General features: G+C 39.8%; 1 protein-coding gene across 2 annotated transcripts; it reads left to right on the plus strand.

The window, feature by feature from the left end:
- The first annotated feature begins 77 nt into the window (after window positions 1-77).
- On the plus strand, window positions 78-9770 carry LOC142366159 (uncharacterized). 2 transcript variants are annotated; one of them, XM_075447970.1, is made up of 7 exons: window positions 78-398; window positions 4793-4910; window positions 5915-6099; window positions 6227-6378; window positions 7806-7974; window positions 8258-8388; window positions 8494-9770. In XM_075447970.1, the coding sequence occupies exons 1-7, from the start codon at window positions 338-340 to the stop codon at window positions 8902-8904; spliced, it is 1227 nt and encodes a 408-aa protein (XP_075304085.1). In that variant the 5' UTR covers window positions 78-337; the 3' UTR covers window positions 8905-9770. The 2 variants fall into 2 exon arrangements, with proteins under 2 accessions (XP_075304085.1, XP_075304086.1); XM_075447971.1 differs by having other exon boundaries at window positions 8261-8388.
- The last annotated feature ends 7733 nt before the right edge of the window (window positions 9771-17503 follow it).

Consider the following 17503-nt stretch of genomic DNA (forward strand, 5'->3'; position numbering starts at 1 on the left):
GGGTGAAGTTGTTGAATTGTGATCCTTTTGGTTCTCCATACAGTGTGACGTCAGCAAGGTGTTTTCCAGGTTAATATATGGCTCCCAGCGACACAGTGCATTAGCCGTCATACTTGCGTAGTAAGTAAAGTGATTCACAGCTGTAAGACGGGACATTTCTGAGGAAACACATGAAAATTAGGGAGATGGATTTAAGGGTAGGCCCAGACGGATGCTGGGTATAATAAATCTGTTTTCTGACTTGGGACAAGTCTAGATTTATTTGATTCATTCACTTTTGGCTGCCGATCGTTGAGGAGGAAGCAGTCAGTCAGAAGGATATTGAAGGGCCAGAATCATGCTGCTGGATGGTAGGCTGGCTGCTGTGCTTCTGATCAGCGGCGTTTCCTCTTTCCTTGGTAAGTGGACTTAACCTTTATTTTATAACGAAACCAGTATTAGTGGCCCTATCAATCATACGCTGTTTTTTTTTTTTTTTTTTTTTTTTGTAGGTGATTTGTTTTCCGATATTAAAAACTGTTTCAATGTAAGCAGCAAAACAATTCAAACGTGACCATGAACGTTGATATGCAAATACATTGTTTAAGATGTTTGAAAAGATATAACAGTGAGTATAACACTGAGAATCGTTGTGAGGAAGTATATCACATTAGGCATGAATAATGTCTTTGTTGTTTTAGGTTGTAGCAATAAAACTAGCCTATTTCAATAACACCAAAGAATTTTTTTTTATATGTTGGTTTTTATATGGTGTCTACAGATATGTTTTCAACAGAAATATGAATAATTCTTGTATGTAAAAAGTTTTCAGCTGGTGTTGGACATATGGGCTTTAACATTAACTCAGACTGAATACATTTACATCTCTTAATAATATTTTCATACGCTCTCCTTCTAATGTGTGTAGTTTAAAACGCACTGAAGTGATTATTTCAAAATCCTCAACATTTGTCACGTTTTATTTCAGTCTATGTACGTTAACAAATCCAAACAGACCTGGGTATAGGTGTCGTTGTATAATCCAGTTGTGAAACCAAAAAAGGAGTGACCAAAAAAAGATGATTTGTTAAATCAAATTTTCGTTCAAATGTACACAAATGAACCCTTTCCCGACGGCCTGTTGCCAACCTTGCTGGTTGAACCCCTCTGGTAGCTCCTTGACTACGGTTCAGACTGATGTGATTAGAGGGTTATGTCAGAGACGGTCTTTCAGAGCATGCCACCAGCTCGCCAACAGGCTGCCCCACTTAACATTTAGTTTCTTACCCACCAGGCCATCACTTGCGATGCTGTCATCACACGATATAAGTTGCAAATTGTGAGACCACCTGAGTATAGAAGTTTAGAAAATAATGGAAACTTGACCCTTTCTGTTCCCAACCTCAGGAATAACTTCAGTTGTCAGACCAATAATATTAACTTCATCTATTTAATGGAGATTTCCTTAAAATAGATGAATAGAGGTTCTGCACTAAATGTAGCGAGGCCAAACAGCTCACAGCTTGCTGTACAGTCTGTACAGAAATCACTGATTTAAACGGCCTGATCTTTTCCTGCACATTCTCACTTGAAAAATGGTCTTCTAAGAATTGCTTTGTGTTAATCTGCCTCATCTGCCGGTCACCTGCCACACACTTTGCTCCAAGGCTAAACTTTCTGAGGTGACCATTTGAAATTCACACCACAATGGAATGGTTGATTTCAAATCTTTAAATGGTAAAAAGATCTAACAGGAACCCATTTCTTTTGGCAAGTGGCAGTTTGGACCGTCTCCTCAGCCAGATTTTTCTTATGTCATGAAGTGACTCGACAGACTGAAAGAATCAAACAAAACCCGAGTTGGTAATTAGTCATGAAAGTCACCAACTGGTGGTTCAAGTGAAGTCAATATGAACAAAGAAATGAACTTGAAATCTGTAGTAGGTGTATGGAAAATACTTGCTGTGGCTCCATTTAGGGCTTGCATTTGGGTTGTAACAGCGGAGGAAAAACAAGTCAAACCTGGTTAGTGCATACCCAGCGCCATAAAAACATTGATGCTCACAAGCAAAGAGATCTATATCACACGAATTGCATAAACAAAAAGCAGTTCCCCTTGCTTCATGCTATCTTCCAAAATAAATTCAAGCCTTTTCAGCACTGCCACTTGCTTTATGGTCTTTTTGGTTTTAGTTTATTTTTGGAGAGAGAGCAGTGACAAATGTACTTGTAGCTCATTTAATGATCAAATTGTAAAGTTAAAGCTATAAAGATAAAGAGTTTCTACCCCTGCTGCCACATTATTGTGACGCTTTTGTTTTTTTCCTAGACTTTGACTGATACTGTGATGCTTGTTAAGTATTTATAGTGTTCAAGGTCCGCATGTGTCAGATGGTGCTTTAATATAATTGTCGCTGCCTGTAACTTCTTAAGAAGTATCTAGACAAAACTTCTGTATGCTGTTTTTAGATAAGGCACTCTTTTTAAACTCAATCATTTTAAACAGAGGTCTGTTAGAATAGCTTACATTTGATATCAGGTTTTTATTGTAAAGTAAGTTGGAGTTTCTGGATATTTTAGCATTTTTAACTGAGGCTAGTCATGTGAGTAGGTGTGTTGACTAGTTTTAAAATCACAGTTCATGTGTCCCTTGCAGAGATTGCCTACTCCCTCAGTTATCATCTCCTCGTTGATTGGTTCGTTGTTTTATCTTTGGCAACAGGACGGACTGGTGCTTTGACGTTCTGCTCTCCTAAGCAACTCACCCTCCAACATTTTTATTTTTACTCTTTGAAGTGTAACCTGCGCCTGAAAAAGTGGATAGCTGTAACCCTCTTGCATTACAAAACAAAGGTGGAATTATGGGTATTCTCAAACTCTAGTGCAAATGGGAGCGGTCTCTTCCATGTGTTTTATTAACCTTAGATGTTCTCAGATTTATCTGAGGATGGTGTCTTGCTTGACAAAGCAAACAACAATGTCCTACGTCACATACATGATACTTTCATTCAAGATGGAATGAATTTAGAATCATTTTAACCTCGCAAGATGAGGTAAAAATAGGCCGGAGTAGTCACTGAAAGATCAAATGAAACGCAATGAAAAAAATATTCTGTTTATTTCAATTCCCGATTCATGTGAAAGGGGTTTAGGAACACAACTGTGTATGAAAACAACCACTGCTAATCAGGCCAAAAGAACAAGACAGTTTGTTAAAGTCTCAAAATGTACCGCAAGATGCTTGATTATGTCAAAACTGTGTGGCAAGTTTTCATAGATTCATAAGTTATTATTGTCTAAATCATATGATCTACCAAAAGGATCAATATGGCTCCTTAATGTCTTGTTGACACGAAAAGATACCTTCTAATTAAATTAAAAGCAACATATGCAACAAAAGATGTGAAATATGTAACAAACTTAGCATATTATTTGGCAGTGACAGCTCAATCCATCAAACACAGTGCAAACCTTTGCATAGATTTTAAGGTGGATGATTTTCTTGCCAGTTCCTTAATGCAGGAGTTGGTAATGTGAATTTAATCAACCACTTCAATATAGGCGTGAAAACTTTTTTTTTTGTTTGTTTTTTGTCAGTTTATTTTCTCATTTAAACCTTTATTTAACCATGCAAATAATCAAGAACTAATTCACAGTGATGGCTTGGCAAAAAGGAAACTGCATACAACATTGAGAATAGTAAATAATAATAAAACGAAGAACAATCAATACGGAATGACAAAAACATACATTTTCATAAGACAAGAGCAAATGCAAGAAAAATGTTTCTGTGTGTGCGAATGTGGCTTGGTGTGTAAAAGCACTTTGAGTGGTCAACTAGACTTGAAAAGTGCTGCACAAGTGCAGTCCATTTACCATTTGGCTCATCGGCAGCAAAACTGTTAACCGATCCCAGCATTAAGCTATTTAGCAGAAGAGATGTTAACGGGGCCCAACATGAAGCTCAGTAGCAGTAAAGACGTTAGCAGAATCCAAAACGAGGCACAACAACAGCAGAGATGATCTAGAAAAACTAATTCCCAGTGTGAAGTTGGTCTTTATAAGTAAACACTCTGAACAGCAGTCATGAGTTGTTATTATGTCATGACAGGTGACATTAACCCTTTAAACTCTTCCATGAAAATGAAACATTGAATTCTCTTGTTGAATTTGGAAGAATCAAGTGTGTTATTGCCTCACACAAACCCCTCTGACATGATGCTCTTGCATGTTGAATACAAAAATGTGCATTTCTGTGCATCTGTAGTTGTGACAGAATTGTTGAAACTATTTAGAGTTTTGTATGTACAATTTGATTTTATTTGGATGATTAAAGCTTTCATTTGCCTCTCTCAGCCTTGGCTGACAGGGCCGATCTCAAACACAAAAAAAAATGCCACGCTTGCCTCTGTTCCACAAGCTACAGTAACTTCATTGGTTTCATAAATCTCTGTTATAGAGTGAAACTTTGGCCAGGATTTTTATCCCCATTTTGAAAAAACAAATCGGTATATTCTGTAAAATTGTAATATTCTGTATTTTCTGTTAAAGATAAAACTGAAAGGTTTTGCCATATGCAAGTGTTGGTTTATTCGGCAATTCAGGAAGCATTCTAAACTGAGTGGATTTAAAATCTGCTTATTAGACAGCTCATCGTGAAATGCAACTTGACCAGTTAGACTGGCTGAGGATGTTTGTTACATGTCACTCTTCCTCATATCCTGTCATCTCTCCTGTGTCCAAATGGTTTGATATTAACTGATTTTGAGTTGCAAGACAATCTAAAGGTCTTTCGTCCTCTTCTTGTTGGCAGTTCCTCCTCCAGCGAATGTAACTGTGAGCTGCCAAAATCTGAAAACCACCGTCCATTGGGATTACAGCAGAGGGCAACCGCAAACCAGTTTCAAAGTAAAAATCGAAACATCTAATGGGTAAGAGTCAGCTGCTATTATACAAAATAACTGTGAGGCATACATTTAAATTTCTTGTTCTTTTTCATAGATTTTTCATAATTTTTTTTAATAATTTTTTTTCCCTCCAGGAAGATTACATTTCCTGAGGCTTTAAATGAATGTCTCTGAAGAGCTTTGCTCAGAATGCACCAGAAAGAAATCCCACCTCTTAGTGTGGGTTTTTCTGTCCATTTTCATGTTTAAATTTTTAAAGCTAACGTTAAAAACTGTAGCTTATGTGGGCTACTGTTCACCAAAGTTAAAGGGGGTTCGTTTTTTTTAAATTGATTTATTTTTATTACACCTGGACCTTATTTCTGGCATAAAATACGTTCATCTACTCACCGATGACAGTTTGGTGAAAGTCGGCATCTTTCGGAAGATATTTAGATCACTGGAGATCCGCGTATATCCATATATAACAGGAGAGAACAGGGCATAGACAATACAGCCTCTAAATAAGGCATTATCTGTCTTTATTTCACCAATACTTTAAGACGAATGAATGAACGTGTACTATTGCACTGTTAGCTCATAGCTGCTGTGTTGTTGTTATTGGGGGCAGCACAGCTCATTCACTCCGTAAGGACGTCCATCCAAAGTTGTCGTCCACGTTGTCAAAATCTGATAAATATCCTGCCATGTTTCACAAAACTAGCAGTAGCAAACTCCGTTTAAAGTTAGCTGACTGTCACAGAGCCGGGGGTAAATAAGCTGTGCTGCAGCGGCGCGCGGCGGTGACTTCATCCAAGTAGACACGTGTGTAGAAAGCCCCTGATAAGCCCACCGATATATAGATGTAATGTTTGCACTGCTACAAATTCTTCTTGTTCTTTCTCGTCAGTGACTGGAAATCTGTGATGCTTATGAGATGTTACAGTGAAACTGTAGATTCTGTTCGTTATAGATAAACTGCATTTTCTTATTTAAATTGAGTTTATGGTTGCTTATCGGATCACACTGCTTTCTTCCAACTTTTACAGAAAGAGTCATGAGGGCTATACGAGTGATCATCTGTATGATCTCAGCGACTTTGTCTGGCAGTCTGAGGCACACTACATGGACTTCATGTGTGTCAAAGTAACCGCCATTCAAGGAGGCAACAAGTCTGAAGCAGTACCATCAAACTCATTCTCCTTCAATGATTTTAAGGCGGTCGATACAAAATGTAAGTAACGCATTCATGTGTAGAGCGTGATGAAAGTTACTAAAGTGTTTGAGTGTGAGAGGATGCCTGGTATTTGACTTATAAAGAGAGAACTGATAAGAGATTAAACTTGAAAATCTCCTCTTAGGTGTTTTAGATTTCCCTCCAGTTGATGTAAATGAGAATGAGAACGGGGCTTCGGTAAGGTTCCCGAATCCCTTCTACTTCTATGAAAAACTGAAGCGGTCTGTCAAACCACATGCTGCCAATGGACCCACATTCACTTTCTCTACAAAGTTTGTAAGTAAGGAGTAGCTGGCATTCACAGATGGGGAGTTTCATCTATTTTTGTTTGTATTTTTTTATTTTCAGGAATAAAACGATTAAAGGGGAACTGCGGTATTTTCAACATTAAGCCTCTTTTTCTGAGTCGTCTGCAATGTTTTAGAACCCCCTCACCGCTTTTTTGATGTTTACTGCTGTCTCCGGTATTTGCCTAATTTTGATTCATCTCAACCTGCTTCAGAATGGCAAGTACGGTGCATGTCCAAAAAGGTCCGTAAAAGCACCATAAACGTCCGTTTTCAAAATAATCAATTCACCAGAGTGGTTACTGGTGTGCACTGGTAATCCATATCAAATTTTGTTGCGAAAAGTTGCTTCTGTCGTGTTTTATTTGACATTTTGTACTGGATGTTCGTTGATATTACTCAGCCACCGCTAAGAAAATAGTGCGAGCATGAACGAACTGCCAAATAAAACACGACAGAATGCAATGAAATTTGATATGGATTACTAGTGCACACCATTAACCACTCCGGTGAGTTGATTATTTTGAAAACGGACGTTTATGGTGCTTTTACGGACCTTTTTGGACATGCACCGTACTTACCATTCTGAAGCAGGTTGAGAAGAATCAAAATTAGGCAAATACCGGAGACAGCAGTAAACATAAAAAAAAGCGGTGAGGGGGGTTCTAAAACATTGCAAACGACTCATAAAAGAGGCCTAATGTTGAAAATACCGCAGTTCCCCTTTAATGCCACGAAATACCTTGCCTTGCAAGTTAGTTGAGAAGAAAACATTTGATACTTTACTTACAAGACAGTCTTGGCTCAGCTGGTAGAGTGGTTGTCTTTTGGCAGATTGATCCCAGTGCATCTATCTCTCAAAGAGTCCTTAAGCAATACACTGAACTGCAAATTGTCCTAATATGTTCATCAGTGTGTGATTGTAAAGAAAAAACTCTATAGCGTGCCAACGTTTCAGTTGCTGAACTAGGCAGCCAGGGTATTGATGTTCTAAATTACAAATACCATTGGATTAAGGGTTAAAACATTAGAAAATCAGATTCTGTTGACAGAAAATTGAATGCAGAGTTTGTTTTTCATCACTTGAGGGGATCTCTTTAACAGAGAGGAGCACTACAGAAGGAATTATCATAAACATGTATGTGTGTGTGTGTGTGTGTGTAATTTGTAGTTTGACTCCACATGTCGATGTGTGCTAGAGAAAAATGCCACACAAAAGTAACACATTATACACTTGGACGTGCTGTGTACGTGACAGGGAGAATGTGACATGTAGTGTAAAAGCGCTTTGAGTTGTCCACTAGACTAGAAAAGTGCTACATAAGTAGAGTCAATTTAAGCCTGCCTGTTGCAATACTACAATACAGTCATTATGAATGCTGCGCTCATTGTTGTGAAAATTCTTCTGAATTTCAGGGAGATTTTCAGCGAGAATCTCCAGCATGCACAGTGAGTCGCATCTGTGAAGTTGATGTGACATTCCCCGAGGGCGTGGAGAGGTGTGTCACGCTGGAAGGATATTACCGCACAAGAAAAGATCTTACTAGAGTAATGTTCAGAGAGACCGACACAATCTGTGTCACTGGTAAGTTGTTTCTGATTGGTAGCTCACTTCTACAGAGGCTGCAGCTTAGTGAGGAGGAAAATAAGTTATTCATGTGGGTGATTAATCTTTTCATAAATATGTGACATTTTTTGCGTGGCTAGACAGTGTACTTATTAAAGTCTAAATGTGTAAGTTGCAAAAGATAACCTGTATTGTCTGTCTTGAGACAACTTTTCAAATAATTCTTTGCTTTAGCACTAAATTAGAAGTATTCTTTCGAAATGTAAACTTTGTTGGCTTAATCTTATTTATTTTTCAATAGCAGAGGAAAATGTGGTTTTGCTTGCTGCTGTGCCGGCATCTGTCATTGCCCTTACAATCGTTGTGGTAGTGATTATCATCTGTGTGGTAAAAGCCTGGACCATGTCGACAGACGATCTTCCCAAGCCTCTGGTAAGATGTCTGAATTAAAAATCACACAGAGTATTCATGATTTATTGTTTTATTTTATCTTATTCATTCTTTAACTTTTGGGAATTTGTTTCGTTGTTCATTCAGATCTTTGACAAAAAGACTCAAAGACCAGACGACAGTAAAGTGGGCGAAATGAATATTCTTGTTCCCAAACCAGAGATTTGTCCGGTCCCTTTCCACAAGCCTGTCAAGACACCTAACGATCACTCAGGGAATTTTCTGGACAGCAGTGCCAGGTCAGACTCCAGCCAATCTGTCACGTGCTCCACTGAAAGAAAACAACTTTATGACGGCAGAGGTCAGGATCTGGAATCTGAAAATGGGACTGACAATGTGTCTTCAAATGACTCAACGAACACTGAGTGTATTTACACTGATTGTGAAGACGAGGAGGAAGACTCTCCATCGCCCTACGATGCTCCACACTGTATTAGGGTGGACTTGGGTGATGGAGACATGGTTGATGGTTACTCCATGAGAGGGATGGAATTGTAGAGAACTTCTTAAGTGACTAAAGTTTAACCAATGAGTTTTTATCAAAACACTGAATGACCAAAATACACAAAGCCTGCACACTCAGGGGACTGCGTGCCTTGCTCTGGAGACACTTAGAAATTAATTAGTTTTCCATTTCTTCTATACACCCTCAAACCTACCTAACAAGTCCTCCAATGCTTCAATACAGCTTATAACAGCTTCTGAGAAAAAACGCGGCAAAGGGAAATGTGGCTTTTTGATGGATAATGAAAGTGCTGTGTGTCTTTAAAAAACGTCTTTTTACGGCATTTACACTTCTATTTTAGGGACATCTCACTCACACAAATGCACACCAAAGCTTTTTTCCATTAACTGCCTACCATGCCTTGGAGACATTTGGCTTTATCTGTCCTGGTTTAGTCTGTTTCCGAAGAGTATGATCAGGGGTCAGTGGAATAGGTCATAGAATGTGAAGTTAAATGTATTGTTGTCATTATGTATTTCCATTTGTTGATTTGAGCTCTTCAAACAAGAGTCCCTTAACCGCCATTAAAACGTAGTGGGGTGGCAACATTTTGCTGAGTTGCCCTTTAAAAGTTTATGATAGTTGTGACCATTTTTTATCCATTTAATTTTTTTGTGCATTTCTCTAATATGATTTTAAGAAATCTTTATTCCTACAAAGAATGCTCTCTGCTTCTTCTTTTTTTAATAACCAGAGGTGAACCATCAGGGCTTTCTAGACTCTGAGAGGTGTATTTTAAAAACCTGCCTAATTTTAGCTGTGTATATATGTATGTATGTGTATAAGTTGAGGTGATAATATTTTGTAATATAATTTCCTGTTAATGTTTGAAGCTGGCTATAAAGTTCTTAAAAAAATCTTTAGTTTTAATATTGGTGGTATATTTCTATATAAAAGTCATATTTATCTTTATATGTGTACATATAGTTATACTTATCCACACACTTATATAGTGATGGTATAAAGAATTTTGTTTGAACGCACATCAGGTTAAGGAGTTGATTCCAGTAAGGAGGAAAAACTTGATATGAACTTTAACACATGCAAACACAGACACATCTACATTCCTGAAAAACCTGTTCCTTTGTTATAAGAGCAGCAGAAGGTGTGAGGAAATGCGTCACAGAAGTTGATTTAAAAACTGTTGAAGGTGGAGTTGCTCTCTTAGCTGTTTTACACTCTGCCTCAGTAATTTTCCACTCTCCCTGCCTCTGCTCCACTGTAACAGTCACTCCTCCCTAATCAGCCCAACTACATTCACCTGCAAGCTCAGCTGCAGCTCATTCCCAATCAGCCCTGCATATAAACCTCTTCAGAACCCGCAGCCTTGCCAGATTGTTCTCCTGCATCCATGCAAGATTTTCCAGTGTTTGTTGCCTGCCTCCGACCTGCCTCCAACCTGCCTGTAGTGATGGCAAAATTAGGCTTTTTGAAGCATTGAATCATTTTGAACCATTGTGTCATAAAGTGGTTCACTACCTGAAGGTTCATTCAATTCCCTTGGGTGACATCTACTGGCAGTCGCGATTGTTGCACCAAATGAAGCCCTGCGAATGTGATGCAGCTCTTGTGTATATAATATGTGTTTGTAGTACCTCATTAAAGATTGAGTAATTTACCCATGAAATAATGATTTAAAAACAATGTGAAAATCTTTGTTTTGTCATTCATGTTTTCTTTGGGCGTGTGCTTGGTGTACTAAAGAGGGTGCTTGTGTTACTTCAGGTGTTTTTATTCAAGAAAAGTAGTTTTTGCACAGTGGAAGAGCTCAAAGGTTTTTTTTTAGACAATTTTTCCAGCTTTGGAAAATACTCTTTCACAGGGAACAGAGGAGGCTGATATGACAAGGAACGGTTTGGCTCGAAATATTCCCACACTTGGGAACGCTTCCTCGATGGTTGCTCCATGACACAATAATCCAAAACTCCGAATATCAAAAAACAAGCGCTGTTCGTAACGTATAATACGTGTAGAAACGGGGACATGAACCGGGGCTTCAGCCATTTTGAATACACTGAATCGCGGCAAATGTTCAAAGCTCTGCCCATCAACTCGAAGCAGTCAGCTGACACGGTCTGAATGAAGCAGTGAAGTGGTTCAAACGTCATCAGTGACGTCACATGAAGCAAATCTACAAAACCTTATATTTATCAATAATTGATCCAGATGATAACATTGATCAGTTTGTTGGTAACATCAACCTTCCACGATGTCAACATGAACAGTTAGCTCCAGTACAAACGTACTAGATGGTTTTCCTACAGAGTTCTACAAAGAACTTTCGACTACAAAGGCACCTATATTTCACAAAATTATATCCCAAACCCTAAACATGAACTCTGCTAACATTACTCTACTGCATTACCGGGCAAAGACCCCACACTTCCAGCCAGCCAGCGCCCAATATCACTAATAAATGTAGCCCTCAAAATTATTTGCAAAACCCTTGCCAGGTTAGAAAAAATAACCTCTCTCATAATACAGCCTGACCGAACAGGTTTTATAAAGGGTAGACACTCTTCCACTAACACATCCACACAAATTAATCTCATAGACCATTTTATCATTAACAACTTGGAAACCACAATTGTCTCTCTAGAATGCCAAAAAGGCATTTAATCGTGTTAACTCGAAATCTTTGTTTGGAACTTTGAATAAATTCAGGTTCGGGTCATCCGTTATTAACTAGATAAGAATATTATATTGCTTTCCAGATGCATGTGTCGGTACAATTGATCAAACATCTCCAAGCTTTAGTCTGCAGAGGGGCACCAGACCACTTTCCCCTTCACTTTTTTGCCATTTCTATTGAACCTCTGCTATCAGACAAAATGTAGATATCAAAGGCATCCAATCCAAAAATCTTGAGCATAAGATAAGCCTTTATGCTTATGTATTACTTTTTTTCAGAACTCATAGATCTCTCTGTCATACAATTGCACTCCATTTCTGACTACTTCATTAACTGGTCTAAGACCATTGTTCTGCCCATAACTGTAGTATGTTTATGTTTATGTATTTAGCAGATGCTTTTATCCAAAGCGACTTACAATTGAAAAAATATATAACATTACAGCTAATATCAAAGCTAACAATAGGCTACATAGAAGGAAACCACAAGTCAGATTCTGTCAGTGGTGACAGGGGTGACAGTGTGGCGATAGAGTGCAGGCATAGAAGGAATTACACAAGGATAAAGTGCAGTAGAGGGGGTAGGGAAGTACAGGGTAAGTGCTAGGATAGGAGATGCTCTCTGAAGAGCTGGGTCTTCAAGAGTTTCTTGAAGATATTCAGGGACGCCCCTGTTCTGGTGGCGCTCGGTAGGTCATTCCACCATTGTGGAACGACACATGAAAAGAGTCTGGATTGTCTTAAGCGTGGTGTAGGCACTGCTAGACGACAATCCTGTGATGACCGGAGTGACCGAGTTGTGACATAAGCCTTTGCAAGAGCATTCAAGTAGACTGAAGCCAGCCCATTAAGGACTTTGTAGGCTAACATCAGTGACTTGAATTTGATGCGGGCGGCAAAGGATAGCCAGTGGAGTTCAATGAATAGAGGGGTGACGTGTGCTCTTTTAGGCTGATTGAAGACCAGACGCGCCGTCGCGTTCTGGACCATCTGCAGAGGTTTCTCAGCACAGGCTGGGAGACCAGTTAGGAGTGCGTTGCAGTGGTCAAGGCGGGAGATGACCATAGCCTGTACCAGGAGCTGGGTGGCATGTTGGGTTAGGTATGGCCTGATCTTTCTTATTAGCAATGCAAAGTGGCATGATCGACATGATCTTTGAGGGTTAGTTGGTCATCAATCATGACACCCAAGTTTCTAGCTACCTTTGATCCAGGAGTGTGCTCTCCCTGTGATGCCCATGCTGGAGAGTATGGACAGAAGGATACAATGGTTGACAGTGTCAAATGCAGCCGATAGGTCGAGCAGGATAAGTACTGATGTTTTTACTGTCACTCTGGCTTCTTTTAAGGCTTCTGTCACAGCCAACAGAGCCGTTTCAGTGGAGTGTCCACTTTTAAAACCAGATTGGTTTGGATCAAGGAGGTTGTGTTGTGAGAGGTAAATGAGATAGTAAAATTATATCTCCACCAGCACATTACAGGCAGGACATATCAGATATTTAGGCGGCAACTTTTCCCCTAGGCTTTCAGAACTAACAAAGTTAAATTAAGATCATCTTTTAAAGACAGTAGAGAATGATCTCACACGTTGGAAGTCCTTACCTATTTCACTCATGGGGCAGAGTTGCTACCATTAAAATGATGGTCCTGCCCAAAGTAAATTTCCTTTTTTCCCATCAAACCGTCCTCTACCTGGTTTAAGCCTCTGGGTTCATTCATACAGTGGGGCAAAAAAGTATTTAGTCAGCCACCAACTGTGCAAGTTATCCCACTTAAAAAGATGAGAGAGGCCTGTAATTTTCATCATAGGTATACCTCAACATGAGAGACAAAATGAGAAAAAAAAAAAAATTCCAGAAAATCACATTGTCTGATTTTTAAAGAATTTATTTGCAAATTATGGTGGAAAATAAGTATTTGGTCAATAACAAAAGTTCATCTCAATACTTTGTTGGCAATGACAGAGGTCAAACATTTTATGTAAATCTTCACAAGGTTTTCACACACTGTTGCTCGTATTTTGGCCCATTCCTCCGTGTAGATCTCCTCTAGCGCAGTGATGTTTTGGGGCTGTCGCTGGGTAACACAGACTTTCAACTCCCTCCAAAGATTTTCTATGGGGTTGAGATCTGGAGACTGGCAAGGCCAATCCAGGACCTTGAAATGCTTCTTACGAAGCCACTCCTTCGTTGCCTGGGCGGTGTGTTTGGGATCATTGTCATGCAGAAAGACCCAGCCACGCTTCATCTTCAATGTTACTTGTTACTACTGTTAAAATTGGCTTTGTTCTTAGACATTATGAATGAAATAGTCTCTGTACTTTTCCACGATGACCTAAAGTGATCCAGGAATGGGGAGACAAAACAATTAGCCTGGGAAAGCAGGTGCAGATTCACACACACACATTGTTTGGCTGATCCAGAGAATATGACAAAGCATGTTGAACCTACTCATGTCCAATCATACTCGGTCGAGTGTGAGTCCAACCTATGAGGCTATAAATGCAAATGAGACCTGGAAATCGAGGCTCAGTCTGACGGATTTCCTGCGGGAGCTCTGTTCCACTGAGCCCAGCGCTGACATGCTTGACGTGTGACTACCAATAAACACTTTATTTAACTTGAGATTCCTCCGGCTTGTTCTTGAGCTTCCATTGAAAGAATCAATCTAACACTACTAATGTTACTACATCTTCAACGATACATGGCCCCTTTCATTCTTTCTTTTACACGGATCAGTCGTCCTGGTCCCTTTGCAGAAAAACAGCCCCAAAGCATTATGTTTCCACCCCCATGCTTCACAGTAGGTATGGTGTTTTTTTGATACAACTCAGCATTCTTTCTCCTCCAAACACGACAAGTTGAGTTTTTTTCCAAAAAGTTCTATTTTTGTTTCATCTGACCATATGACTTTCTCCCAATCCTCTTCTGGATCATCCAAATGCTCTCTAGCAAACTTCAGACGGGCCTGAACGTGTACTGGCGTAAGCAGGGGGACATGTCTGGCATTGCAGGATTTGAGTCCCTGGCGGCGTAGTGTGTTACTGATGGTAGCCTGGATGGTCCCAGCTCTCTGCAGGTCATTCACTAGGTCCCCCAGTGTGGTTCTGGGATTTTTGCTCACCTTTCTTGTTATCATTTTGACCCCACGGGGCTCCCCCCGGATCTGTTATGGTAAATTCTGTCTCTTAGAACTGCTTTAGAACCCCCCACAACAGACTTTCTAATCCACATCACCATTTGCCTCATTGCCTCATGTACCATATGCTGAGACACAGTAATTGTGTTCCAGAGAAGAGAGACACACCCCAACCCCGCAACCCCCCAGCCCGCCCCTTCCTCAGGTATAAATGATTTCGATTCCCTTTGTCCCGAGTCTTACTTCACCATAACCGCTGAGTGGTGTAAGATTGACCTCTAAACACGTGGCCGGCCGGAAAAAATAAAAAGCTCTCTATTTCATTTCTCATCAGATGTAATAGGAAGGTAAGAAAAACTTCCACCACAGGTCTTGCATGGAGCCCTAGATTGAGGGAGATTATCAGTGGTCTTGTATGTCTTCCATTTTCTAATAATAGCTCCCACAGTTGATTTCTTCACACCAAGCTGCTTACCTATGGCAGATTCAGTCTTCCCAGCCTGGTGCAGGTCTACAATTTTGTTTCTGGTGTCCTTTGACAGCTCTTTGGTCTTGGCCATAGTGGAGTTTGGAGTGTGACTATTTGAGGTTGTGGACAGGAGTCTTTTATACTGATAACGAGTTCAAATAGGTGCCATTAATACAGGTAACAAGTGGAGGACAGAGGAGGCTTTTAAAGAAGAAGTTACAGGTCTGTGAAGCCAGAAATCTTGCTCGTTTGTAGCTGACCAAATACTTATTTTACCGAGGAATTTACCAATTAAATAATTAAAAATCCTACAATGTGATTTCCTGGATTCTTTCCCCCCATTCTGTCTCTCATAGTTGAAGTGTACCTATGATGAAAATGACATCTCTCATCTTTTTAAGTGGGAGATCTTGCACAATTGGTGGCTGACTAAATACTTTTTTGCCCCACTGTACATCTCCAAATTTTTTTGAAAAAGAGAACCACGGATCCGGGCCGGATGTAGCACTTAATGTGTGGATCCGGATAGGATCCGGGCCGGATGTAGCACTTAATGTGTGGATCCGGATAGGGTCCGGGCCGGATGTAGCACTTAATGTGTGGATCCGGATAGGGTCCGGGGCGGATCAGGGCCGGATGTAGCACTTATCCGGACCCTATCCAAATGCAGCTGAAGCCGAGGTTTGAAAAGAGCGTGTGCAATGTGCGGATCCGCCTAGAGTCTGCGACGGGTCCTATAACACTGTGGGGAGGCAGGGTGAGTGGTTGATCAGGACGGCGGATCCGCCCCGGAGTCCACTGCTATCTGGGTTTCTACTTTCTATCTTTGTCTACTTTCTCTTCTTTTTTCTTTGTTCAACTGTAAGGTTCAGCAATAATATATAATTTCAACAAGAATAAATGAATAATTATTCAGTGCATAGGCATAAAGGGTATAAAGCTTTCCTATGTGTTCCAAATAGGTTTGGCACAACATGGCATTCAGACCATAATTCTGCTTGCAATGATGTTGGACAGGACAAGGTTAAAAAAGAAAAAGAAAGAAAAAAGAAAATATAGGCTCCTCAATTTATTTTGACTGAAACTTTTAATGTCAAAAACACTGGAGTCCTAAATACCTTATTTTTTATTCTGTCCTCTACTTTTTATTGTCTCCCTGCAGTAAAACACTCCCAAGTTGTTTGCTATAGCACTGATCGAAGAGTGAACAAAGTCCACAACAGAGGCCAAATAAGTGTTTCATATTATATCTCTGCATGTTAATGTTTACGCAGTCATTTATTCAAAACTGTTAGCATTGAAGTACTGATGTTTCCTTCTCCTCTAGTTGAATCACTCAATATTTACTAAGTAGTGCAAACTGTGTTACTATAGACTCTCAGAAATTATGTTGTGGAAATGACGGGAAATATGGTATGGTAGTTTTATTTCCTGGAACTTTTTAGCTGAAAATGAAGAGCTGATAATTTGATAAGGGAGTTAAATAACCAAAATCAATCTAGTATGTGTTTGGCTAACACACTAAATGCAACTAAATGGATTCACTCAACTGTTGTACTTAAGTCTATACTTCAAATCCTATGACTTACTTTTCAAATAGCGAATTTGTAACAAAATCTTGTGAAAAACAGTTTGCTGCTAAGAAGAAAAATAACCAGCAGTTCCTGGTGTTTTAGTCTAGTTGTTTAAAGTTAAAGTATGAAAAGTCTTAAAACTACACTACACTACTACAACTACAATGACATTTTTTTTATCTAGTTGGACCTTATGTGAGGACTTCTTCCATTGACCACTTTGACACACTTACTGCATCAATGTTGAACTGTCGGTCAGTCGGTCAAATTTTGACTACAAAATTAATAAAGGTAAATTTTTAAAGTAAATTAATAAAAGTCCATTTTTTAAATTTTTTTTACATTTAAAGAATAAATCTGGGCTGCATTGTGGTGTGGTGGTTAGCACCATCACCTCACAGCAAGAGGGTTCCAGGTTCAACTCCTGGCTGGGGCCTTTCTGTGTGGAGTTTGCATGTTCTCCCCGTGTATGCGTGGGTTCTCTCCAGGTACTCTGGCTTCCTCCCACCGTCCAAAAAACATGCATGTTAGGTTAATTGGTGTCTCTAAAATTGTCCTTAGGAGTGAGTGGGTGCGTGGTTGTCTGTCTCTGTGTGGGCCTGTGATGGACTGGCAGCCTGTCCAGGGTGTACCCTGCCTCTCGCCCATTGGCCGCTGGGATAGGCTCCAGCCCCCCCCCCGCGACCCGACCGACGGATTCAGCAAGTTTAGAAAATGAATGGATGGATGGAAGAATAAATCTGCAGTAAATGAAGAAGAGAGCACAGACTGTGAATATGTC

Source organism: Odontesthes bonariensis, chromosome 17 (genome assembly GCF_027942865.1).
Source record: "Odontesthes bonariensis isolate fOdoBon6 chromosome 17, fOdoBon6.hap1, whole genome shotgun sequence".
In the NCBI taxonomy this organism is placed as follows: domain Eukaryota; kingdom Metazoa; phylum Chordata; class Actinopteri; order Atheriniformes; family Atherinopsidae; genus Odontesthes; species Odontesthes bonariensis.

Coding starts and splice junctions, on each gene's coding strand:
- LOC142366159 (XM_075447970.1), top strand. CDS start 338: ATGCTGCTGGATGGTAGGCTGGCTGCTGTGCTTCTGATCAGCGGCGTT. Junction 399..4,792: donor CGGCGTTTCCTCTTTCCTTG/GTAAGTGGACTT, acceptor TCTTGTTGGCAG/TTCCTCCTCCAGCGAATGTA. Junction 8,389..8,493: donor ACGATCTTCCCAAGCCTCTG/GTAAGATGTCTG, acceptor TTGTTCATTCAG/ATCTTTGACAAAAAGACTCA.